The sequence below is a fragment of the Trematomus bernacchii genome, unplaced genomic scaffold (genome assembly GCF_902827165.1).
Source record: "Trematomus bernacchii unplaced genomic scaffold, fTreBer1.1, whole genome shotgun sequence".
Lineage (NCBI taxonomy): Eukaryota > Metazoa > Chordata > Actinopteri > Perciformes > Nototheniidae > Trematomus > Trematomus bernacchii.
The window spans coordinates 4,206,936-4,232,770 of NW_022987641.1; the positions used below are offsets into that span (position 1 = coordinate 4,206,936).

General features: G+C 40.5%; 1 protein-coding gene and 14 non-coding genes across 15 annotated transcripts; 1 reads left to right on the forward strand and 14 right to left on the reverse strand.

Moving 5' to 3' along the window:
- Positions 1 to 796: 796 nt before the first annotated feature.
- On the reverse strand, positions 797 to 25,520 carry ttll1 (tubulin tyrosine ligase-like family, member 1). Its single transcript, XM_034133714.1, has 10 exons — positions 25,088 to 25,520; positions 23,405 to 23,528; positions 22,278 to 22,486; positions 21,998 to 22,178; positions 21,559 to 21,696; positions 21,124 to 21,232; positions 20,319 to 20,462; positions 19,002 to 19,088; positions 18,136 to 18,299; positions 797 to 2,655 (listed from the first exon to the last, which is right to left on the reverse strand). Exons 2-10 carry the CDS (start codon positions 23,515 to 23,517, stop codon positions 2,526 to 2,528), a joined length of 1,275 nt encoding a protein of 424 aa, XP_033989605.1. The 5' UTR covers positions 23,518 to 23,528; positions 25,088 to 25,520; the 3' UTR covers positions 797 to 2,525.
- Positions 2,852 to 2,938, forward strand: trnay-gua. The gene is given in 2 exon segments: positions 2,852 to 2,888; positions 2,903 to 2,938. It is a non-coding gene; the product is annotated as a tRNA-Tyr (tRNA).
- On the reverse strand, positions 3,974 to 4,078 carry trnay-gua. The gene is made up of 2 exons: positions 4,042 to 4,078; positions 3,974 to 4,009 (listed from the first exon to the last, which is right to left on the reverse strand). It is a non-coding gene; the product is annotated as a tRNA-Tyr (tRNA).
- Positions 4,653 to 4,739, reverse strand: trnay-gua. Its single transcript is given in 2 exon segments — positions 4,653 to 4,688; positions 4,703 to 4,739. It is a non-coding gene; the product is annotated as a tRNA-Tyr (tRNA).
- On the reverse strand, positions 5,468 to 5,555 carry trnay-gua. Its single transcript is given in 2 exon segments — positions 5,468 to 5,503; positions 5,519 to 5,555. It is a non-coding gene; the product is annotated as a tRNA-Tyr (tRNA).
- trnay-gua lies at positions 7,879 to 7,966 on the reverse strand. Its single transcript is given in 2 exon segments — positions 7,879 to 7,914; positions 7,930 to 7,966. It is a non-coding gene; the product is annotated as a tRNA-Tyr (tRNA).
- Positions 8,356 to 8,443, reverse strand: trnay-gua. Its single transcript is given in 2 exon segments — positions 8,356 to 8,391; positions 8,407 to 8,443. It is a non-coding gene; the product is annotated as a tRNA-Tyr (tRNA).
- Positions 11,395 to 11,467, reverse strand: trnav-aac. Its single transcript has one exon. It is a non-coding gene; the product is annotated as a tRNA-Val (tRNA).
- trnay-gua lies at positions 12,935 to 13,022 on the reverse strand. Its single transcript is given in 2 exon segments — positions 12,935 to 12,970; positions 12,986 to 13,022. It is a non-coding gene; the product is annotated as a tRNA-Tyr (tRNA).
- trnav-aac lies at positions 13,966 to 14,038 on the reverse strand. The gene has a single exon. It is a non-coding gene; the product is annotated as a tRNA-Val (tRNA).
- Positions 14,747 to 14,834, reverse strand: trnay-gua. Its single transcript is given in 2 exon segments — positions 14,747 to 14,782; positions 14,798 to 14,834. It is a non-coding gene; the product is annotated as a tRNA-Tyr (tRNA).
- On the reverse strand, positions 15,778 to 15,850 carry trnav-aac. The gene has a single exon. It is a non-coding gene; the product is annotated as a tRNA-Val (tRNA).
- On the reverse strand, positions 16,559 to 16,646 carry trnay-gua. The gene is given in 2 exon segments: positions 16,559 to 16,594; positions 16,610 to 16,646. It is a non-coding gene; the product is annotated as a tRNA-Tyr (tRNA).
- Positions 17,591 to 17,663, reverse strand: trnav-aac. The gene has a single exon. It is a non-coding gene; the product is annotated as a tRNA-Val (tRNA).
- Positions 17,912 to 17,998, reverse strand: trnay-gua. The gene is given in 2 exon segments: positions 17,912 to 17,947; positions 17,962 to 17,998. It is a non-coding gene; the product is annotated as a tRNA-Tyr (tRNA).
- Positions 25,521 to 25,835: the final 315 nt, after the last annotated feature.

The window sequence follows — 25,835 nt, forward strand, 5'->3', positions numbered from 1 at the left end:
AGTACGACACATAACATCCGGTCAGTATTTTCAAAATAAAACCACGTCTGGTGTAGAAAGTAAAATACATGCATACACTTTACTTGCGTAAAATCTTAAAACTCTGTTTGAGTTTAAAATGTATTAATACGTTATCTACCTTTTTACATTTCAGGTGAATTATTCTACCTTTGTTTCACATGTTTGTATGAAAGGGGCCATATAAGTAATTTCAGTTAGGTTTACAAATATCTGGAAGTATACTTAAAGACAAAATGAAAAATACAACATATGTTGCCTGACTATGAAATGAAACTTAATCCATGAGATTAATAAATTAAGTGGGAACATTTTTACTTTGAAATCATCCAGTTTCCGACCTTGCAATATGACTGGTAAACTTTATCCAAACTACGGAGAGGTGCGGCGGCCGGACGTCACATCCCTTTAAAAGGGTTTTCTGGTTACTCTGTAGCAACCATGGTAGCAACCAGCACCCAATGGCAGTGGTTTCCACTATGAAGCCTGGGGCCCGCCAAGGGACATTAGCGAGGCTTTGAGGGATTGGCAGTAAAATTAGGATTAGTTTGATTTCTCTTAAACTCCATAAAAGGAAGGCACCCTGTTTTTCTGATCCCCTTGGGGACCTAGAGTAGTTGCCTGTTTAAGTAATCCATCCTTAATTAATGTTATTTATTTTACATTTACTGGAATTCAAACACTTAAAAAATGTTGTAAATTAAAACATTTCCGCACAAATTTAAAGGGCCAAGTCACCCACATCCCAAACATATTTTCACCCTCAAGAAACAAAACATTTTTATTGTCAAGGCAGCACCAATATGGATATTTTATTGAAAGGTAGATACAAACTAAAGGGAAATAATGCATTTCTCATACAAAGAGATATCAGTACTGCAAAGCTCAAATAAAAAAAGCTGCACAGTTTATAACCACAATAAAGAAGTGAGAATCTACCATCATGTCGACTCACACCTGGGAGTTAAATACATCTCTCAGTAAATGTGGTCATGATGTGAGTGTCTTTCTGCCCAACACTTACTCATACAGATCAGATGGTTAGGGGGAATTTCGTAAGAGATTTCATTCCAACACGCTTACACACTTATGGCTAACACACCTTGACAAATGGAAATTCTGCATGAGTAACGGTCCATGAGGAAACAACAAGGTAGAGGTGGTAGAAGGGTCAACATTTCAAGGACAAGCAACAGTGCCATGCAGAGGCTTAATCTCCTGTCAGTAACAGCAGGAACAGAAAGGTCATTTAGCTTTTGAAAGATTGACCTCTGATCAATCTAAACTCCAGAGAGACTAGATTTATCAAAGGCTATAGAACCCCTTGGAATGTAATCTTAATCAGGTCACTGGTGTGTTTACGCTTTCTCCATTTTACTTTCATCAATATACAGAAGACCCCCTTTGTTATAAAGAGATTATTATGATTATTTTGATCATTGACTTTAGCCTTGATTGATTGGTGAGTGTATTGACCCTTTCTTCACTTTAAATTACCCTAATCATTGTTAACTAATACATTATATGTAAACAAAATACCACAGTACCAAGTATACTGCTAAAAAAACGAAATACTGTAGCCTTACTTCAGTGAATCAAAAGGCTTGTCATCATTGCTAATTCAACATGTCAGTAGTAGCAGAAAAATAAAGCTGAGAGCTAATACATTCCCAACACATATAAGTATTTAAGATGTGCAGTAGATATGACTTCAGTGCAACGGAAAATGCAACATATTGATTTTTAAAGTCAAGCGAAAACAATTTGATAAAGTGCGACAGGGTTCAGCTCTGAATACAATCGTAATGAAGCCCCCTGCAAATGCATACTGATAATAAACATATAAAAATCATTATTTAAACTCATTAAACACATTAAGCACAGTTAATTATATCCGTATATTATATCTCTAGACTCTTTATAACAGTTAAATCTCTTGTCCCTTTAGATTCTGTATATTTTATTATTCCACTTCCTCTCAGAGCTTCTTCTTTTTAGCACCTGTGTGGGGTCAAGTTAAAGTGTAAGGACTCGTAATCATGCATAGTTCAGGAGGTTTTAATCCTCCTTGTTACGTTGGATTGTAATTCCATTGGTTACATAACTTACTACTTTCAAATGTCCTCCTTTTCAAGGTTTCATGGACTTTTTCTTTCTCTCATTTATTTTGTCCTTATCTTCACAGGGAGCATGGGCTTGGGTGCGAGCAGCTGTTGGGACATTGACCCCACCAACATAATGTCTGTATTTTTAGTTAGTCATTTATACAAACAGTCCCAAACCCAGGCTTATTAACTCTCCAAATATGACCACAATATTGATTTTCCTCCCCTGCAGCAGTGGAGTTGTCTCCCCTCAGTCAGTGAAATGTGGAGACAGGGTCAGCAGTCCTCCATCGAAAAAGCAAGGATAAAAAAAAAAAAGTCTGGTTTATTTTTTATCCCCTGTGCCCACTGTTGGACTCTGTAATGATGTAGAGGAAGTCGTTAAGAGCCAGCGATGTCACCTCACTTCCAGGTGGCGGCGGCAGGGCGAACGCCTGCACTCCCCTTGCTGCCCTTTGACCCCAGGGACTGACCCGAGCGGCTCCGCAGGTCCCGCTCAGCGTTCTCACTCTGAGCCTGCTCTTCATCGTACCTTGTGGGAGGCAAAGAATAATGAAGTGAGGAAAAACATGTGAGAAAACTCCCATTTGCCCCTGATATTTTACTTTCCATGGACTTTTTATGTAAACAAGGTACTTTACTCAAACAAACGCCCCTTTGGTAGGCGCTAAGCGCACATTACCCGCTCTATTGTGTTTAAAATGACCGGGACAGCACTATCAAGCGCCCCTTCGATAGCTCAGTTGGTAGAGCGGAGGACTGTAGTGGAAATGCCAGGCATCCTTAGGTCGCTGGTTCAAATCCGGCTCGAAGGAGTGACTTTTAAACACAAAAGGATATTGACAATGACCAGGGAGGTAAATGAGTGGCTCAGACTCTGGAGCAACAAGTTCAAAGTAGGTTTGTATAAACGCTGAATTATTGTGAAGAAAAACTAGTGTTCTAAGCTTTATTTCAGATAGTTCACTAAGGTAACAACCGTTTGAAAAGAGACAAGCATTAAGACATTTTTGATAAAGAGGGAAGGTGGTCTTTTTTAAATTAGGTACTGTACTATATCAGAACTATGGTCCAATCCCAACCACGCCCTACCCCTACACACTACCCCTCCGTGACGGAGTGAACTCCGTGGAGTGACACTCCCAGCTCAACAAGGCTCCCTCCTGTCAGATGGAGGGAGTAAATACAGCGGCAAGCTTTGGGACAAACTCCCCTCTCTCCGGCAGAAACAGGAAATGCCGTAACTGTATGTAACAACGGTTTCAAATCAGCATCTCTTAGACAAAAAATTAAAATTAATAACTCAAATAAAACTCCAAACATCTTTAATTGTGTTACTTTTTTGGAAAGCTCTTTTAGTTTTAAACCTGATGTTTATAAACTTCTTAGTTTTTGCAACAGTCTGTAAATATACACAACTTTATAATAAAATGCACACATTTACCTTTTTCTAGACTAAACACAGGTATACGATCCTAAGTAAAACAAATATGAGGTTATCATGAGGTTCTTAACATCGCAATTTATCAGCGGATGTTTGCAGGAACTGTTGGTAAACAGCGTGTTTCCTGACGGACACACACAGCGTTGAGTCCGGTCAGGTAAGGCAGCAGGTGAAGTCAGCACCGATGCAGACTCGCTGTTTGAGGGCTTGATAGCCCACTCCCCCTCCACACTCGTTGGTTTGGAACAGCACTTAATGTGGCGGACCCTCCGCGCGAACGCGCAAACGGAGGGGTAGTGTGTAGGGCGTCGTTTGGGATTGGGCCTATATGTGCCCAAAACATACATCTCCAAACACCAGAAGCTACCAATGTGAGGACAGAGAGTACCATGTTATCAAAAGGTTTTCCTTCGAGCCGGATTTGAACCAGCGACCTAAGGATAACTGAGGTAACCACTCTGACAGGTACATCCACTACAGTCCTCCGCTCTACCAACTGAGCTATCGAAGGGAGACATTATGAGACAATGAAACAGTACCAGAATCCTTTTCTGTTGACTCTCACCATGGGAGGAATAACATGAAAACAGAATAAAACCTTTTGTATAAACCTGACACCTGAGAGTGACATTTAGTTGTTTTACGTAGACTAACTATGTAAACAAGTCGCTGAAACACATTTCCCTCACGATTGTGTTCAGAATAGGGCCCCTACTATTACTGAGTGTATTGTGTAAGTATGACCCACGGACAACAAGCACATTAGATCACAGCATCACCCCTAGTTCAGTTGGTAGGTCTGAGGGCTGAAGTAGTCTGTAGGATTTTTGTTCATGTATTTGATGCCAGTTTAAACTGCAGTTAATGCTGTAGCAGGTACGAACAAGCTCAGGATAAAGTCTACGGCAGAGATTCTGCTGTAGCCTTTATCCTGAAGAGGCCCTTCTGCTTTATTTACAAGAGTGAACATTTTTCTTTGACCCTCTTTATTTAAACACAAGTTGATGGCTGTTGTGTACAAGCCATATCAGTTAGAATGGGTATTTTGTTTAGTTGCAGACTATGGATTAATATACTTAAAGAACTCCTTCGAGCCGGAGTTGAACCAGCGACCTAAGGATGTCTGGCATTTCCACTACAGTCCTCCGCTCTACCAACTGAGCTATCGAAGGGAGTTGAAGAACCTCAAATCATTTTTACAGTAATGTTTGGTCTTCCCTGATCATATCTACTGTATGATAAACAGTATAACTACAGAGAAAAACAACTGTTTGTTGTATGCTGATGTGCATCATGTTCGAGTGCTGAGTTAAAATGTTTAAAAGTTACTGCTTCCAGTCAGATTTGAACCCGGGACCAGAGAATATACTGAGTACTTCTCTTCTGCCAGTAGAGTCCTTCATCACAAACTAGAACTTCTAGTAGGGCTGCTCGATTATGTCAAAAATCATAATCTCGATTATTTGGGTCAATAATTGATATGACGATTATTAAAAACGATTATCCATTTACTTTTAAAACATCCATTTATTTAAAAAGAAAATTTGAACAGTATGTTTTTAACAGTTGATTACCCTGAACTTTAAGTATAATTCAACTGAAAAACCAATAAAAAAATAATTAAAAATAAATAAATTAAAAAAATAAAAATAAAATAAATAATCGTTTTATTTCGATTATGTTGTTTTCATAATCGTTGCAAGCCAAAATCGTAATTGCAATCAAAATACGATTAATTGAGCAGCCCTAACTTCTAGCATTCCTACTTACATATTTACAGTGTAGCACAAATGTGTGTGAAACAATGTCCTTGTTCCTCCCACTGAGTTCAATGAAGTTTCTAAATCTATACCTTGTTTTGGATGTTTTTCTTTTTTTAATAACCCCAGTTAAAAGCCATTCCTTCGAGCCGGATTTGAACCAGCGACCTAAGGATACCTGGGTTTCACCTCTACAGTCCTCCGCTCTACCAACTGAGCTATCGAAGGGCACAACAACCACCATATTCTGAAAGGGTCAAGAGTTCTATTGCCTCATGCGCCTTGTAGCCTACTTTATTGAAAAAAGCTACTCTTAAAAAATGAGTCAAGGTTCAAGGTTCTTTATTGTCAAACTAACATAGCTACAGAGTAATTATGTCATTGAAAATCTTAGGTCACAGGCTTCTCCAACAATGCAACATAATAATACAGATAGTAAAGTAATACAAAAAGAAAAATAGTTCTAAAATAAGTGAGAGAAAAAATAAAAAGTGGAATAGTGCAGTACGAGTCTATATACAAGTTATTGGAATGATATATATTAGATAGTAGATACATATTACTAAGTAGCAGATGAATGTTATGGAATTGTTTCAGCAGTTCAATTGTTTAACAGTCTCACTGCCCGCGGGAAGAAACTGTCTCCGAATCTTCTTGTCTTTGCCAGGATGCTGCGGTAACGTCTGCCAGACGGCAACAGAAAGAACAGTTTGTGGCTGGGGTGATGGGGGTCTTTGATAATCCGTAGGGATTTCTTCCTGAGCCGCTGGGAGTAAAGGTCCTCCATGGAGGGCAGCTCCGTCCTGGTGATGTTCTGTGCAGTTTTCACCACCCTCTGTAAAGCCTTACGATTGAGGTCGGTGCAGCTGCCGTACCAGGCCGTGATGCAGCCAGTCAGGATACTCTCTATCGTGCACCTGTAGAAGTTGCAGAGTATCCTAGAATCCATTTTGAACCTCCTCAGCCTGCGGAGGAAGAAGAGCCGCTGTCGAGCTTTCTTGGTGATGGTGGTGGTGTGAAGAGTCCATGTCAGGTCCTCAGTGATGTGGACACCGAGGAACCTGAAGCTGCTGACTCTCTCCACCGTAGTCCCATTGATGGCGATGGGGGCGTGTCCCTCTCCCTGCTGCTTCCTGTAATCCACAATCAGCTCCTTTGTTTTGCTGATGTTGAGATGGAGGTTGTTATCCTGGCACCAAGATGTCAGGTTTTCGACCTCCTCTCTGTATGCCGTCTCATCGTCGTCTGTGATCTGGCCGATGACGGTCGTGTCATCAGCAAACTTCACGATGGTGTTGGAGCTGTGTGTGGCCACACAGTCGTGTGTGAACAGGGAGTAGAGGAGAGGGCTGAGCACGCAGCCTTGAGGGGCACCGGTGTTGAGAATCAGGGTGGAGGATGTGATGTTTCCCACCCGCACTGCCTGGGGTCTGCCCGTCAGGAAGTTCAGGATCCAGTCACAGAGGGCGCTGTTGAGCCCGAGGTCTCTGAGCTTGATGGCCAGCTTGGAGGGCATAATGGTATTGAATGCTGAACTGTAGTCAATGAACAGCATTCTCACATATGTGTTCCTGTTCTTCGGGTCCAGGTGTGAGAGGGCAGTGTGGATGGTGAGGGCTATGGCGTCGTCTGTGGACCTGTTTGCTCTGTAGGCAAACTGCAGGGGGTCCAGAGAGTCAGGGAGGGAGGAGGTGATGAATGATTTGACTAACCGCTCAAAGCACTTCATTATGATGGAGGTGAGTGCTACTGGGCGGTAGTCATTGGGGCTGGTGATTATTGTCTTTTTGGGGACAGGAACGATAGTGGAGTGTTTAAGACATGTGGGGACTACAGACTGCAGCAGGGACCTGTTGAAGATGTCTGTGAACACCTCTGCCAGCTGAACTGCACACACCCTGAGAACACGGCCAGGGATGCCATCAGGTCCAGGAGCCTTGTGTGGGTTAACCCTTTTAAAGGATTTACACACATCTGCCCTGATTAAAACAAAGGGGCAGGGCTCTGGCTCCTGGTCCCTCTGTGCCTCCACAGCCTGGCTGCTCTCAAAGCGTGCAAAAAAACTGTTCAGCTCATCTGGGAGAGATGCGCACGCAGACACTCCCGCAGCACCCCCAAGTCAGAGACCCACATACATTATCACCAGTAAACACGCCCGTTTGAATAAGTAACAGCATTTTAACTGAACTGGTTGGTCTTCCATGATTATATCTACTGTATGTTAAACAGTATACTGTACAGGTACTTACAGTAAAAACAGCTATAATATATTTTTCAAATGCTCATGTGCTTCATGTTTGAGTGCGGATTTTGAGTTGAAAAGTAACGGCTTCCATTCAGATTTGAACCAGGGACCAGAGAATATACTGAGTACTTCTCTTCTGCCAGTAGAGTCCTTCATCACAAAATATAACTTCTACCATTCAGTATAGCACAAACTGTGTGAATTATGTCCACGTTCTCTCCACTGAGAGACGGATCGATGAAGTGACTGATTCTATACCATGGCTTTGGATGCTTTTTTTTTTTAATAACCCCAGTTAAAAGCCACTCCTTCGAGCCGGATTTGAACCAGCGACCTAAGGATACCTGGGTTTCACCTCTACAGTCCTCCGCTCTACCAACTGAGCTATCGAAGGGAGTTGAAGAACCCCAAATAATTTTTAGGGTAATGTTTGGTCTTCCCTGATCATATCTACTGTATGATAAACAGTATACCTACAGAGAAAAACAACTGTTTTTTGTATGCTGATGTGCATCATGTTCGAGTGCTGAGTTAAAATGTTTAAAAGTTACTGCTTTCAGTCAGATTTGAACCAGGGACCAGAGAATATACTGAGTACTTCTCTTCTGCCAGTAGAGTCCTTCATCACAAAATACGACTTCTAGCATTCCTACTTACATATTTACAGTGTAGCACAAATGTGTGTGAAACAATGTCCTTGTTCCTCCCACTGAGTTCAATGAAGTTTCTAAATCTCTACCTTGTTTTGGATGCTTTTTTTTAATAACCCCGGTTAAAAGTCACTCCTTCGAGCCGGATTTGAACCAGCGACCTAAGGATACCTGGGTTTCACCTCTACAGTCCTCCGCTCTACCAACTGAGCTATCGAAGGGCACAACAGGACTAGAACCTTTACAAGGATTCTTTTTGACAGCTGTCTTACAACAGTAGCAAAATCCATTTCTCTTGACTCTCACCATGGGACAAATGACATAAAAACGGAATAAAACGTTTTGTATAAACCTGAAACTGGAGTAACGTTTAGTTTCTTTTACGTAGACTAACTATGTAAACAAGTCGCTGAAACACACTTCCCTCACTATTGAGTGGTGCAGACCCGGCGCCAGAACAAATCTACAGGGAGGGCATATGATTTTCATGGGAGGGCACACAAACCCGTCATGTGCCGCGGCCAGTATCGGCGCCAGAGATTTTCTTTTGGGGGTGCTGTGGGGTAGCTTGACGTTTCATAGAGGCTGCTCAAACATGTAGGGTTTCCCATTAATGTACCGGGCGCTACAGTGGAATTTTCTACTGCAACACTCCCCACACGCACATACACAGTGTACCCGCGACTGTTACAATGAAAGCTCAATAATCAGCTCACGGCATATAGGTGTAAGCAGGGGTAAAGTGCTATTTTCTTTAAGCTGTTGAACCCCATCCCTGTTTTTCAGGTCTCAGGCTCGAAAATGACATTTCCAGAACAAATGACCGTAACTACACTTCTAAAAGGGGAAAATTAATAATCTTTTTTCTCAAAGTAATGATAAATCTGTGAGTTGGATGTAGAAAAGTCAGAATCAATATAGATGTTTTTTATTTTAAAGAAAATTCAGATTGAACATAGTAAAAAGCAAAACAAGTGACATTTGACCTTTTTAGAGAGGTTTAGCAAAATAAACTCCACCTCTGGGGTGATTTGGGTGGAAATGGGCGTTTTTGCCGTTTCTCTGGAACCCATAGGTCGATTTTGGTGATTGACATCTCTTTTTAACCGTTAGAGCCAATAGAATCGAAGGGGAATTTCCACATACACACCAATGTTACCAAAAAAAAGTGGGGGCTTCGCGCATGCAGTTTTGCCCAGAGCGAACCTATCTCACGCTCTTGACATCTGAAAACGGAAAACTAGGTTTATTGCTTATGGATTATCAGAAATCATTTCAAAGTGACACAGACACATTGGATTAACCTATGGATTAACCTTCAGCAGCGTTTTAACGTTTTAATGCCATTGAAGACAACTTTTGATCAGACAACGACAACGGTAAGCCATATTGCCGTTTTAGCTACCTAGCGCCAAGTGTTGTGATGTCTGTTTTTGTTTATAAAGTCGCGAGTTCTTATCATAGAGTGATGATGTAGGTAGTGGTACCTATCGATTCTGTGTCATCTCACGATGCTAATCGATGGGTTGGATGTGCAGCTACGATAAGTAATAAGGGTGTTATGAGTGAGTTTCTGTGCAACCGCCGTTAGCATTTTTTCGCTCGTGGCTAATTCAGAGGCTGAGCGTTAGCTTTGTGGGTTTTTTTGCAAAAAAAAAAAAAATTATCAGTTAGCTGAGTTTCTTCCCGTTACATGGATATAAAACATTCATAGTTTAATAAATATTAAGATGCCCTCAGACGCCGTTTCCTGCAGATGATGCGTTTTTCCGGCCGGGGGCAGGGGGATGGGGTTCAACAGTTAAGTGGGGGGTGGATCTAACCTCCTCTGGAGAGGTCCGGGGGCATGCTCCCCCGGTAAGATTTTTTTTTTAATATTGAAGTTAAAAGCATCAATCTGGTGCACTTTGAGAGCAAAATTAAGAGATCTATGGATACATCTCTCAATACCCATATGAAACAGAACTGTAAACAGATTTTCTTTTTCTTTATGGATATTTTACAAATCACTCCTTAATCACTTTTAAACTGTATTCTTGTTTTACTGTCATATAGTATTTCATACATGTTTTTCATTTATTACTCTTATATTACTATCTGACATCACATACATCGTAGCCTTAAAGTTCACAGTTTATTTATAATTAAAAAAATTAAAAAATCTTTTTTTTTTTTAATTGTATAAATAAAATAAAACGTGTTTATTGGGGGAGGGCAGGAATGTCAAATGGCCCTCCCACGGCGCCGGGTCTGGAGTGGTGCAGTGACGAGTCCTAAAACCCGGAAGTGAGTTAGCATTTTACCACTACCGGTTCCCTCGTCTCAGAGTCAATGGGATTTCTTCATAGGATTTTGGAAAATAGCTGGAAATAAGGTCTGAGGTTGACACAAATTTAAGAGACGGATCACGTTTTGTTCTACGACATTAAATACATCAGCAGTGACCCCACTGGTGATTTTTGAAGAGTTTACGTGTCTGAAAAACGATGGTTGTTAACAAGTGGCTGAATAGCACTACAGAAGTTGTCGAGGACGTTGTACGCCATTACGCCGAACACGTAAACACTCCCGCTAAGTTTGTTTGCCCCTGTTCTGCTTGAAAGCAAGTATCTGCGCTCTTGCAAACTGTTAAAACAAACGCTTCAACTTGCACAATTTTGAATCTGTATTTTTGAATATGGATCTTAAAGTGGACCTATCATGCTATATTTTAATAATATAGTGTAGGACCATACCTATATAAGGCATATTTATACTTTTTTAAGGTAGACTTAAATGTCCCTCACAGGACTTGATAGTTGCTCTACCAACTGTTAAAAAAACCATGAGCAAATAGAAGCCTCATTCACCTTGTAGCCTGAACACTTTATTGAATGAAAACTCCTAAAAACGAGTCAAGTCAGAGATCCACTTATATATGATGACCAGTAAACAAGTCCTTTTTAATAAGACAGCATTTTACTGTTCTGGTTGGTCCTACCTGATCATATCTACTGTTAGTTAAACAGTACATGTTTTGCAATGCTTATTTTACGTTAATGGTCCAGTATTATTTTAATTTGAAATATGATCAATATAGTAGTGAAAATGGCAGTTTAGTGTACTGAAGAAGAGTACGGATTACTGTATTTCATGAAATTGTTAAAATATGAACATAAACCAGAGCAAATAATGTTTCCGCCCGGTCTCGAACCGGGGACCTTTCGCGTGTTAGGCGAACGTGATAACCACTACACTACGGAAACTTGGTGCCAATGGTGCATTCAGGGACATCCAGGAAAGTGCAATTTCAGTATAAATTACAGATAGTCAGGCAACAGCAATCCAATACAGAGCCAGAAGACAAAAAAAAATTAATACCAGAAAGGAAAATCAGAAACACAAAGCTTCACCCCAGTTCCAAGTGATATTATGTTGGTGCTTTTTCACATTTAAATGAATGTTTTCCATGTTTCCAAACAAACAACTCTTTTACAACATGGTCGACTATGGGCTCCTAAAAATTCCCTCCTTCGAGCCGGATTCCTGGGTTTCACCTCTACAGTCCTTCCACTCTACCAACTGAGTTATCGAAGGGAATTGAAAAATCTGAAATCATTTTTACGGTAATGGTTGGTCTTCCCTGATCATATCTACTGTATGATAAACAGTACAACTACAGAGAAAAACATTTTTTTTCTGTATGCTGATGTGCATCGTGTTCGAGTGCTGAGTTAAATTGTTTAAAGGTGAATGCTTCCAGTCAGATTTGAACCAGGGACCAGAGAATATACTGAGTACTTCTCTTCTGCCAGTAGAGTCCTTCATCACAAAATACAACTTCTACAATTCAGTATAGCACAAACTGTGTGAATTATGTCCACGTACTTCCCACTTATGGCGCGTTTCCACTACAGCGCGGAGCACGGTTTAAGAGGGCTGTGACGTCAGCGGCCCGTCTTTGGTTGCGTTTCCACTTGGCCTAGTACCGGCCGGCGGGTCCTAATTCACAGTTTTTCTGGCCTCATAAAATCGTGGGTCTAGGGCCAGAGACAACGAGGCTGAGTCGGGCTGAGTATGCTAAACTAGAGAGAGGATCGCTGGCAAGGGGGCTACAACTACAACAAGATGGACATATTTGACCGTGATTTAATTGTAATACACGTTTCAAAATGATGCCGAAGTAACAACATACTGATACCGGTTAGTAAATAGCATGAATTAATGCTTTGTCAAGTCTGCAGACAGACAGCAGGCGAAAAACCTTTTAAAATGCGTGTTTTCTAAATGGAGATTGGCTAAGCTAACGCAGTATATGCTCCGACCGTCCACACTCACAACAACGGCCTATACAGACATAAATAAAGCAGCGACTGTATTCGTCATGACACAGGCAGTCTGTGGTTTGTACTTGTTTAACTTTTGTCTAGTTTCTGAACAGATATGAGGAGCTGTGAGCTCTGAGTGCTAACAGCTAACGGCTGTGTTGTTTTTCTGGGGTTCTCATTGAAGATGACGTCACGGCTCCGCCTACACTGCGTTACTATAGATACTACCCCAGTTCCTAAACTGTAATGGAAATGCGCCATAAAGTGAGCCAGTGCTAACGAGGCCTAGCCATACCGAGCAAGGCCGTGTAGTGGAAACGCGCCATTAGAGACCGATCGATTAAGTTACTGATTCTATACCATGGCTTTGGATGCTTTTTTTGAGTAACCCCAGTTAAAAGCCACTCCTTCGAGCCGGATTTGAACCAGCGACCTAAGGATACCTGGGTTTCACCTCTACAGTCCTTCGCTCTACCAACTGAGCTATCGAAGGGCACAACAAACAGTATATTCCCATATGATTGATGCTTCTATTGCCTCATTCGCCTTGTAGCCTGAACACTTTATTGAAAAAAGCTACTCTTAAAAAAAGGCTTGAAGTCAGAGACTGGCTGTCTTACCGTCCTTGGCTGTTAGAGGTTTGTATGAATGTCAAAGGTACACTTAAATGTCACTCACATGTTTTTTTTGATAGTTGCTCTACCAACTGTTAAAAAACCATGAGCAAATAGAAGCCTCATGCGCATTGTAGCCTGAACACTTTATTGAATGAAAAACTCTTTCAAAATGAGTCAAGTCAAAGACCCACATATATGATGACCAGTAAATAGGGTAGGTCCTTTTTAATAAGACAGCATTTTACTGTACTGGTTGGTCCTACCTGATAATATCTACTGTTAGTTAAACAGTATATCTTATTTTACGTTAAAGGTGGGGTATGTAATTATTTCAGAAACACTTTTTGTTATATTCCATGGAATGCTCTTAACATCCCGATAGCAATGAATATATTAAATGCTTTGACAATAAATACATAACAACATTTCATCCGTGGAAGCCGTAGCGCTGTAAAAAGCACGACCAATCATCTGAGCCGGCCCGGCTAAAATAACTGGATGGCCTACCTGCCTGTCAGCCTTCCATCTGTGCACAAACTTATCTCGTGCCCTCATTGGTCATGTGCGCGTTCGTGTGTGTTGGAGGAGGGGCTCTGTAAGGAAGTGGCAGATTTTTTCCGGTTGTGTATTTTCAAATTCTAGCGCACTCAAGCGGATTTCTCCAAAATTACATACCCCACCTTTAATGTTCCAGTATTATTTTTATTTGAAATATGATCAATATAGTAGTGAAAATGGCAGTTTAGTGTACTGAAGAAGAGTACAGATTACTGTATTCCATGAAATTGTTAAAATATGAACATAAACCAGAGCAAATAATGTTTCCGCCCGGTCTCGAACCGGGGACCTTTCGCGTGTTAGGCGAACGTGATAACCACTACACTACGGAAACTTGGTGCCAATGGTGCATTCAGGGACATCCAGGAAAGTGCAATTTCAGTATAAATTACAGATAGTCAGGCAACAGCAATCAAATACAGAGTCAGAAGACAAAAAACATTAATACCAGAAAGGAAAATCAGAAACACAAAGCTTCACCCCAGTTCCAAGTGATATTATGTTGGTGCTTTTTCACATTTAAATGAATGTTTTCCATGTTTCCAAACAAACTACTCTTTTACAACATGGTCGACTATGGGCTCCTAAAAATTCCCTCCTTCGAGCCGGATTCCTGGGTTTCACCTCTACAGTCCTTCCACTCTACCAACTGAGTTATCGAAGGGAATTGAAAAATCTGAAATCATTTTTACGGTAATGGTTGGTCTTCCCTGATCATATCTACTGTATGATAAACAGTACAACTACAGAGAAAAACATTTTTTTTCTGTATGCTGATGTGCATCGTGTTCGAGTGCTGAGTTAAATTGTTTAAAGGTGAATGCTTCCAGTCAGATTTGAACCAGGGACCAGAGAATATACTGAGTACTTCTCTTCTGCCAGTAGAGTCCTTCATCACAAAATACAACTTCTACCATTCAGTATAGCACAAACTGTGTGAATTATGTCCACGTACTTCCCACTTAGAGACCGATCGATTAAGTTACTGATTCTATACCATGGCTTTGGATGCTTTTTTTGAGTAACCCCAGTTAAAAGCCACTCCTTCGAGCCGGATTTGAACCAGCGACCTAAGGATACCTGGGTTTCACCTCTACAGTCCTCCGCTCTACCAACTGAGCTATCGAAGGGCACAACAAACAGTATATTCCCATATGATTGATGCTTCTATTGCCTCATTCGCCTTGTAGCCTGAACACTTTATTGAAAAAAGCTACTCTTAAAAAAGGCTTGAAGTCAGAGACTGGCTGTCTTACCGTCCTTGGCTGTTAGAGGTTTGTATGAATGTCAAAGGTACACTTAAATGTCACTCACATGTTTTTTTGATAGTTGCTCTACCAACTGTTAAAAAACCATGAGCAAATAGAAGCCTCATGCGCATTGTAGCCTGAACACTTTATTGAATGAAAAACTCTTTCAAAATGAGTCAAGTCAAAGACCCACATATATGATGACCAGTAAATAGGGTAGGTCCTTTTTAATAAGACAGCATTTTACTGTACTGGTTGGTCCTACCTGATAATATCTACTGTTAGTTAAACAGTATATCTTATTTTACGTTAAAGGTGGGGTATGTAATTTATTTCAGAAACACTTTTTGTTATATTCCATGGAATGCTCTTAACATCCCGATAGCAATGAATATATTAAATGCTTTGACAATAAATACATAAAAAAAATTTCATCCGTGGAAGCCGTAGCGCTGTAAAAAGCACGACCAATCATCTGAGCCGGCCCGGCTAAAATAACTGGATGGCCTACCTGCCTGTCAGCCTTCCATCTGTGCACAAACTTATCTCGTGCCCTCATTGGTCATGTGCGCGTTCGTGTGTGTTGGAGGAGGGGCTCTGTAAGGAAGGGGCAGATTTTTTCCGGTTGTGTATTTTCAAATTCTAGCGCACTCAAGCGGGTTTCTCCAAAATTACATACCCCACCTTTAATGTTCCAGTATTATTTTTAATTGAAATATGATCAATATAGTAGTGAAAATGGCAGTTTAGTGTACTGAAGAAGAGTACAGATTACTGTATTCCATGAAATTGTTAAAATATGAACATAAACCAGAGCAAATAATGTTTCCGCCCGGTCTCGAACCGGGGACCTTTCGCGTGTTAGGCGAACGTGATAACCACTACACTACGGAAACTTGGTGCCAATGGTGCATTCAGGGACATCCAGGAAAGTGCAATTTCAGTATAAATTACAGATAGTCAGGCAACAGCAATCAAATACAGAGTCAGAAGACAAAAAACATTAATACCAGAAAGGAAAATCAGAAACACAAAGCTTCACCCCAGTTCCAAGTGATATTATGTTGGTGCTTTTTCACATTTAAATGAATGTTTTCCATGTTTCCAAACAAACTACTCTTTTACAACATGGTCGACTATGGGCTCCTAAAAATTCCCTCCTTCGAGCCGGATTCCTGGGTTTCACCTCTACAGTCCTTCCACTCTACCAACTGAGTTATCGAAGGGAATTGAAAAATCTGAAATCATTTTTACGGTAATGGTTGGTCTTCCCTGATCATATCTACTGTATGATAAACAGTACAACTACAGAGAAAAACATTTTTTTTCTGTATGCTGATGTGCATCGTGTTCGAGTGCTGAGTTAAATTGTTTAAAGGTGAATGCTTCCAGTCAGATTTGAACCAGGGACCAGAGAATATACTGAGTACTTCTCTTCTGCCAGTAGAGTCCTTCATCACAAAATACAACTTCTACCATTCAGTATAGCACAAACTGTGTGAATTATGTCCACGTACTTCCCACTTAGAGACCGATCGATTAAGTTACTGATTCTATACCATGGCTTTGGATGCTTTTTTTGAGTAACCCCAGTTAAAAGCCACTCCTTCGAGCCGGATTTGAACCAGCGACCTAAGGATACCTGGGTTTCACCTCTACAGTCCTCCGCTCTACCAACTGAGCTATCGAAGGGCACAACAAACAGTATATTCCCATATGATTGATGCTTCTATTGCCTCATTCGCCTTGTAGCCTGAACACTTTATTGAAAAAAGCTACTCTTAAAAAAGGCTTGAAGTCAGAGACTGGCTGTCTTACCGTCCTTGGCTGTTAGAGGTTTGTATGAATGTCAAAGGTACACTTAAATGTCACTCACATGTTTTTTTTGATAGTTGCTCTACCAACTGTTAAAAAACCATGAGCAAATAGAAGCCTCATGCGCATTGTAGCCTGAACACTTTATTGAATGAAAAACTCTTTCAAAATGAGTCAAGTCAAAGACCCACATATATGATGACCAGTAAATAGGGTAGGTCCTTTTTAATAAGACAGCATTTTACTGTACTGGTTGGTCCTACCTGATAATATCTACTGTTAGTTAAACAGTATATCTTATTTTACGTTAAAGGTGGGGTATGTAATTTATTTCAGAAACACTTTTTGTTATATTCCATGGAATGCTCTTAACATCCCGATAGCAATGAATATATTAAATGCTTTGACAATAAATACATAAAAAAAATTTCATCCGTGGAAGCCGTAGCGCTGTAAAAAGCACGACCAATCATCTGAGCCGGCCCAGCTAAAATAACTGGATGGCCTACCTGCCTGTCAGCCTTCCATCTGTGCACAAACTTATCTCGTGCCCTCATTGGTCATGTGCGCGTTCGTGTGTGTTGGAGGAGGGGCTCTGTAAGGAAGGGGCAGATTTTTTCCGGTTGTGTATTTTCAAATTCTAGCGCACTCAAGCGGGTTTCTCCAAAATTACATACCCCACCTTTAATGTTCCAGTATTATTTTTAATTGAAATATGATCAATATAGTAGTGAAAATGGCAGTTTAGTGTACTGAAGAAGAGTACAGATTACTGTATTCCATGAAATTGTTAAAATATGAACATAAACCAGAGCAAATAATGTTTCCGCCCGGTCTCGAACCGGGGACCTTTCGCGTGTTAGGCGAACGTGATAACCACTACACTACGGAAACTTGGTGCCCATGGTGCATTCAGGGACATCCAGTAAAGTACAATTTCAGTATAAATTCATCTGTAGTACAGATAGTCAGGCAACAGCAATCAAATACAGAGCCAGAAGACAAAATACATTAATACCAATAAAGGAAAGACAAACACAACTTCAGCCCAGTTCCAAGTGACATGTAAATTAACATTTTCCATGTTTTCAAACAAACTACTCTTGTACAACATGGTCAACTAAGGGCCCCTCAAAACTCCCTCCTTCGAGCCGGATTTGAACCAGCGACCTAAGGATGTCTGATTTTCCAACTACAGTCCTCCGCTCTACCAACTGAGCTATCGAAGGGTGCAATTTACTTCCAAACCAGAAAGCAACTTAAGCTAAAGTAACTGTAGAAGACAAACTCTTCAAGGATATTTTTAGCAGCTGTGTGACCCTTCTTTGAGTTGTGAATGTATAAGGTAGACTTGAATGTCACTCACAGGACTTGATAGTTGCCCAGAGCCTCACGGGGCGGGCTGCGATTCCAGCGGCAGTCTGGGATGTCCCCGTTGGGCGTGACGATGTTCAGGGTGTCGTTGATGAGGTTGTACTTCAGGATGCGGTCGTTGGCTGTGCTGGAAGTCAGCGAGGGGGAGGCATTGACCTGAGAGTGACACACACACAAAGAAGTACCATTTACATATGAACAGATCCCAGAGAGAGATTCAGCTGCATCTTTGATATTCACACACTTGAATCCTTGAGTGGGTGAAAGAGTTTTGATTCTCAGCTTTTGTTATTCAGTACCTGTTAATGGGATTTGGCTGCCAGCGGGAATACTTGTACTAATAATGAACAAAGGAAACTCATTTCCCATTTTTATGCCCCAGATTAATTTCTAGTAACAGAAATAGTTCAGGCCTAGCCTTGAAACACAGCAAGTCATTGTGTAGCTGTCAGAATGACTGGAGAAGAAATAAGGCAGCCACAAGAGGAACATAATATTTTAGAAAGTAAAAAGGACAATACAATCAGAGGCATTCTGTTTTTAAGACGAGTAAGCATACAGTGTTGCATACAGCAGTGTGTTTCAGCTGGAAGAACGCATTAGATGGGTGAAAGACACACCTTCAGCGAACATTTGAATAGAGAGAAGCACACGTTCAAACAAACATACACACACAAAGATCAACCTCAGGGGCATTTATAGTTGTTAAACATTTATGGAAAAGGAATGTGGAGTCATTGTGTAAGCTTGTTAAGTATCCTTGGACATGGCACAATATGCAACAGGAACAAAGCAAAGAAAAACACGATTTTATTTTTGTGTTGTGTGCATGCATGTTCCTCCCGTTAAATGTCTCACCTCGATAAGCCATGGCTTGAGCTTGTCATCGATAATGATGTCATACCCGTAGCACTCAAAACAGTGTTTGTCATTGTTCATCACAGGCTGGCAGAGAGAAAAGACAGACACTGGATTAGGAAGAGGAACTGACCTACATTGTGGGTGATTAAGAACATTTTAATGCAATATAGAATGATTCATGAGGGAAAGATGTTAGCCAATAGAGAAAAGAAGCCAGTGAACATAACTACTACTACAGAATAGCCTGTGTGCCGAGGCCTGAGAGGGGAAGTGAGTCAGATCACCTAGTAGAAAAGGGAAGTGTGCAATAAGTGCATTCACCAAAAACAAAAAGAAGTGCCCACATGCAGGTGTGTTTTTACAGCTGTGTGTTTAAAAGTACTAGCTGGCTGAAACCACTGAATACTAAAAGGCAGCATCCCAACAGGAACAGAGTAAAATCACAATTAATTTAGTCTCAAACATGTGTGGGGGAGGGGTTTTGTGCTGTATGTGGCTTCAGCAGTAGAGATGTGAAAGTTTAGTGAGCATTGCTAAAATAGAACTTTGGTAAATTACACCACTATTGAACTTTTTTGGTACTTCACTTAAGTCGTTCAGTTTAATTCCATTGTATTGATCTACTTTACTATAGTTCAAAGGGAAATGCTTATTTTACGTTAATGGTCCAGTATTAATTGAATAGGAAGTATGATAAATATATGAGTGAAAATTGACTTTTATTGTACGGAAGTGGTGTACTTATTACTGTACTACATTTGACATGTTCAAAAACTTAAAATATGACCATAAACCAGAGGAATAAGCAAATAATGTTTCCGCATGTTTCCGCATTTATTCCACATAAAGTCTATTAAATTAAAAGCAGAAACAGATAACTACGCCCGCTTACTGGTTCCAAGGGATATTATGTTGGTGCTGCTTTCACTTCAATTTATGTTTTCCATGTTTCTAAACAAACTACTCTTATACCACATGGTCAACTGTGGGCTATTTAGCCCCTAAAAATGCACTCCTTCGAGCCGGATTTGAACCCACATTTTTTTTGGAGGATGTCTAATTTTGGTGAATGTCTGATTTTCCAACTACAGTTCTCCGCTCTACCAACTGAGCTATCGAAGGGTGCGATTCAAAGGTCACAATTCCCAGACTATCATCTAAAAGTCGTGCATCCGAACAGCCACTATGTTTATCAACTACCAAATTGGTCAAACTTTGCACACTTTGTGTAATTGTCATATGATGTCAGTAAAAGTAATTGTCATATCTATTTGCGGTGTAATTTAGGATGAAAAAGACTTCATGTCCACTTACAGCTACGGCCTTCAGCGACTGCACGACGATCCAGTGGATCTGGTCGAACAGCCGGCTGGTCACCTCCTTCCCTCTGGTGCTCTCCAGGTACAGACGCAGGTTACTGACCGTCCACTTGCCTCCGTGGACGTGGTTGTAGTCATCCTGCAATAAAGAAACAAACTTTAACTAGATATAGAATTGTTTTTTTTGTTCTGTTACAAAAAATGTACAGATCAGCTTGAGAGAATAAATAATGCCTGAATTTCGTCAGCTAGTGTCAGTGGATCTAGTCTGGGGAAGATATATAATTTTGTAAGAATATAAATGAACCAAATAGCACACTAAATAAAATAATGTGCTTCCATTTAAAAGGGAACTTTTGTTACAGGTGTGATGTTATAACATGTTTGCTTCCAAACAACAGTTAACATTTATGAATGACTATGAGTTGCATTATGGGAAATGCAGGGTCCATGGTTTGGGAGCTTGTATTAGGGAGCTAAAGTCAGAATATTGCTGCCCATGCTGCTTTGTGATCCCATTTTATTTTATTTTACGAAAATTGTAGGATTTGAACCAAAAACCTTTTTGGAAGATGTCTGATTTTGGTGGATGTCTGATTTTCCAACTACAGTCCTCCGCTCTACCAACTGAGCTATCGAAGGGTGCGATTCAAGGGTCACAATTCCCAGACTATCGTCTAAAAGTCGTGCATCCGAACAGCCACTATGTTTATCAACTACCAAGTGACAGACTGAATTGTAGGAATTACCCTTTAAAACACTATGTTTTTGTAACCATGCCTACCAAAATCCAGACTTACCCCGTGTTTTTGGATGGCCACGTTAGTGAGGTGAACAAACATGTTGTCCAGTTCACTGGTGCTGGGTGTGTACTTGACTGTGCAGAACCTACAGAAACCCAGCTTGTACCTGAGGACCAAACCACAGAGAGATCACTCAGGGCGGATAATTTCTCAACATCAGGAAATAGTTAAACATGCCTGTTACAATTTCCCAAAGCCAAAGGTATGCGTGATGACACTCGAATTATACAAATACTAAAGATACAGTTCTCAACATGACCCAATTTATTTCCTGTTGCAGTGTAAATAAGTGACATGATGAGCTGACAGGAAGTAGTCAGGGTCCCAAGCTGTGGTCTAGCAATGCAATAGCAATAGAACATATCAGCTGTTTACAGGTATATAATAATTGATTACTTCTAAACATAAAAGAAACATAAACTCAGGGCTTACATGTAGCATTTCAGAGGTCGATATGTGGTCACCAGAACGTAGAGGCGCAGGTCAAACTTCTTCCCTCCGATCAGCAGAGGGTTGTCAATATACAGGGAGATGACGTAGGCCTCCTTGCCACTGTTTGCAGCTACAAACCTGATGGCAAATTCTCATTAAATTCATTAATTAATTCAGGACATGTCGTGGAATAGCAGCAAACATATTTCACTAAAGAGACCGTATAGAGTGCTGCAGGGGTGACATCTGGTGGTACTCTTAAGCAGTTTACCAAAACAACAATTTTTCACGGATTGAGTTGACAACAGGACAGAACAGGTGCTCTTTGGGATCATTTTTACTAAAAGAGTAAGTGTAATAAATGAGAATACTTGGCACCAAGCACATCTATGTAAAGAGTCTCACAGGAAGTGTGACAACGATATCTTGGGTAACTCACGTGGAGGTGCGGCTGTCTCTGGACCATTTTTTGATCTGGGACAGTTTGTTGATGAGGAAGATGCCTTTGCCCTGAGCCTTCCCGCAGGGTTTCATGATCCACGTGCTGGACGGGTTCTTTCGGTACTCCTCCACAAAGAGATTATAATCGGCCGGGAGCATGAACGTCACAGGGACAAAATCTGCGCAAGAAATAGAGGAAATAGTTAAGAATATTATCTTTGTGAGGAAAAAAGTGTGTATTTCTACCCTGATCCCTCCCATCAACGTTAAATGGACACCTAAATAAGTGTATTTCCCGTTCTCGTCCTTCTCTGCCAGCGGACTGCTTTCCTTCTCCAGATCCTTGCGGTAGCGTTTGATGTTCTTGATCATCAGGTCCTTCCTGGTCAGCTCGTAGTGGTTGGGGAAGTGGTTAACCATCTGCTCATCGGTCAGGCGGTAGCCGGTGTCCACGCTGAACACATTTCTGATGGTCTGGATGCTCATCCTACATGTGGGAACAAATAAACCTGAGTTATGGTTATCTGAAGAGACAGGGGCCTAGTAATAAGCTTGGTGATGTAATTATAACTCATTATTGACATAAATAGGATCAACATGCAGTCTATTTGAAGCAAGTGAGAGTGACCGAGTACAGAGTAGATTATGCAAATGTAGCATTATGTACTCATGTTACACGATGGCCAATTTCAGAATAATATACGTTATATTACAAAGATTTTACATCACTTTGATGTTGCAGGGGGCAACGGATGTACTGCTTTGTAGCCTGTGAAGTCTACCAAGGGATTTATACAATTGTATCTATATAAAGCACATGACAAAGTATTTGTTGATTTCATATATTTTGTATTATTTATCTGAAATGGAATATTCAAAGTGAAGCAAGAGTATAGTATTTGAATTACCTTTTAAGGACCTCAAAATTGTACTCAACGCATTACGTACATGTACTAAGTTGCTCTCCACCACTGGTCACTAGTTACTTTCCAGATTTATATTGTACATATAAAACATGTGAAAAACTTTGAATACTAAACTGAATATACATTAAGACAACAGGATGAAAGGGAGAGGAAGACAATTAAACAGACATTATACATAAATACAATAAACAATAATATAAAAATGATACCTCACCACTTCTTGTTAATTACTTGTTTATTTGATCTATCTTACAAGTACAGGAATAAACATTTTTTTTTAAATGACAAGACCATTTACCCCTATCTTATTCCCAGGAGTGATTTGAATCCAGTACCTTTCCCTCTATTTAACATAGTTATATTGGTACTTTTACTGAGAAATCTTATGTACTTTTTCACTACTGCATATATGTTGCTCGGAGAGTGTATAATCCAATGTCTAAAGAGTCAGGTGTAATGTGTATAAGGTGTCAACTTACCAATAGAAATTCCAGTCATCGTTTTCGGTGACATGAATCCAATCCCTCTTCTCGAAGTTGTTGATGAGCACTGATTTCTCAATATCCGTCACCCACTTCACCTTACCGGCCATGGTGCCTCCCTCTGGGGTGGAGCACAACACAGGTAAACAGATAGGATAATACAATGCACCAGAGGTGGAAAAGGTACTCAGATATTTTACTTAAAGTGGACCTTTCATGCTATATTTGAATGATATAGTGTAGGACCATACCTATATAAGGCATATTTATACTTTTTTTTTTTCAAAATACCAAACAGATCATGCATTTTAGCCATGTCTCATTTCGCTCAATTTGCACTTTTTTAGCTCTGTTTTTGCAAGGGCTGATTCTGTGAGAACAGCACCACCTACAGGCCTGGCATATGTACTACAGCGTCTCCAGCGCTTTCGAACGGCAATGGCCGTGGCTGTCTCCTCCTGATTGGTGGAGTTGGCCCAATAGCCGTAGCGCCACTGTCCTGACGTCAGGACAGTGTTCAAATCTGGATCAGTTTTGATCAGATCCGTTCAAGCCCCTTTTTTAGAGATTTGGGTATGGAGGAAAATAGAGAGGGTTGTGTTTTCTGACACTTGGTGAGTTCCCTGGAACACCGGGGACACATATTCATGTATAAAAGACGTACAAAAGTGCATTTTGCATGATAGGTCCCCTTTACAGGTCCCATGTCATGGCCATTTCTACTGATCATAATTCCATTGTTGAGGTCTACTAGAATAGATTTATATTGTGCAATTTTCCAAACTCACATTGGTTTCACATACAGCATCTCTGTATAGTATGTGTATTCACTCTCTGTCCTAAACGGCTTGTTGGAGCTCCTGCCCATTTGGGTATGGTCACGTCACTGTACCCAGGAAGAAAAAGAGAAATCTCCAACGAGGCGTTCTGGGGCAGCATAGACAGGTCTTTTCTGTGTTAGAGTTTTACTCGCTACAGGGTGTACTTTGAGGGTTTGTGACATTGCAGACCGTTTACGTGCAGAAAAACCTTCATAACACACAAGGGGACGGGTAATAACCGGAAAAGCATGACATGGGACCTTTAAGTAAAAGTAGAAGTACCAGAGTATAGGAATACTCTGTAACAAGTAAAAGTCCTGCAATCAAAATGTTACTCAAGTAAAAGTACAAAAGGATTAGAATCAACATATACTTAAAGTACCAAAAGTAAAAGTACTCATTATGCAGATTGGACCATTTCAGCTTAATATAAATAACATGTTTTTATTATAATTATTGATGCATTCAAGTGTTATTAAAGCTGGTAAAGGTGCAGCTAGTTTTAATGACTTTGTATACTGCAGGGTAGCTTGTGAATTTAGTCCAGGTGTAACTAAAGTATTATTTAAGTGATATATTTGTATCATTAATCCAAAATTGCCAAGTAAATAAAGGCACAAAATAAATGTAGTGGAGTAAAAGTACACAATTAATCTCTGAATTGTAGTGGAGTAGAATTACAAAGTAACAACCACATCAAATACTCAAGTAGAGTAACTCAAGTACCTCACAATTGTAATTAAGTACAGCATTTGAGTACATCTTCTTAGTTACTTTACGGCACTTCAATGCACAGATATTACAGAGACAGAGCCCAGGAGAAAGCATGCAGCTAGCGTGCAGCACAGCAGTCACCTACCTGCAGACAAATGTCAGGAAACAGCGAGTCATCAGCAGCAGCTAGCCGGGCAGTCTCTGTTAGCAGGCGGCTGGAAACACCCAGCACTGCTGCAGAGCATCACCAGCACGGTGATGCAATCTCACCACACTGTCGTTAGCTAGCTAAACTCATAGCGACAAACAGAGACACGTTGTCAACACTGCTAATAGCACAAGCTAACAGTAATAACAGCTTCCATGAGGTTTTAAAGCTAACAGGCTAACGGTACATGTATTAGTCCCGGGCGGTGTGGTGTTGTCAAGATGTACACAGCGACGCCCACCTCGGTCACTTCACAATAAAAGTATTATAACGTAATAATATATGCGTTAAGCTTACATTAAGATTTAATTATATTTAAAGAGTTTTTTAAAGGAGAATTTCTCCAAAATGTTAAACGACGTCGGTATGGGCTTGGTCCTTCCGGGAGAATAAATAACCTAGCAACCGAGGACGCAGTGGTGTCATTGCAAGATGTCATCACCACAGTGTACCAGCAGGGGGCAGTGTATGAAATGCATTAAACAGCCTGATGTTTACCGAAAATCATTGTGAATACATTCTGTAAATATATTACACACCGTCCAAATTAATCACTAAGATGTTGAACAAGGGTGACATTTATGTTACTAACTGTGTTTATAGGTTTTTGGTACACACTCACAGTGTTCAAAATACCATCAATATTTTAAGGCAAGGCATCTGTACAGCACATTCTATACACCAG

Coding starts and splice junctions, on each gene's coding strand:
- ttll1 (XM_034133714.1), bottom strand. CDS start 23,517: ATGGCCGGTAAGGTGAAGTGGGTGACGGATATTGAGAAATCAGTGCTC. Junction 21,697..21,997: donor AGAGACAGCCGCACCTCCAC/GTGAGTTACCCA, acceptor ATTTGCCATCAG/GTTTGTAGCTGCAAACAGTG. Junction 19,089..20,318: donor AGTCGCTGAAGGCCGTAGCT/GTAAGTGGACAT, acceptor TCTCTCTGCCAG/CCTGTGATGAACAATGACAA.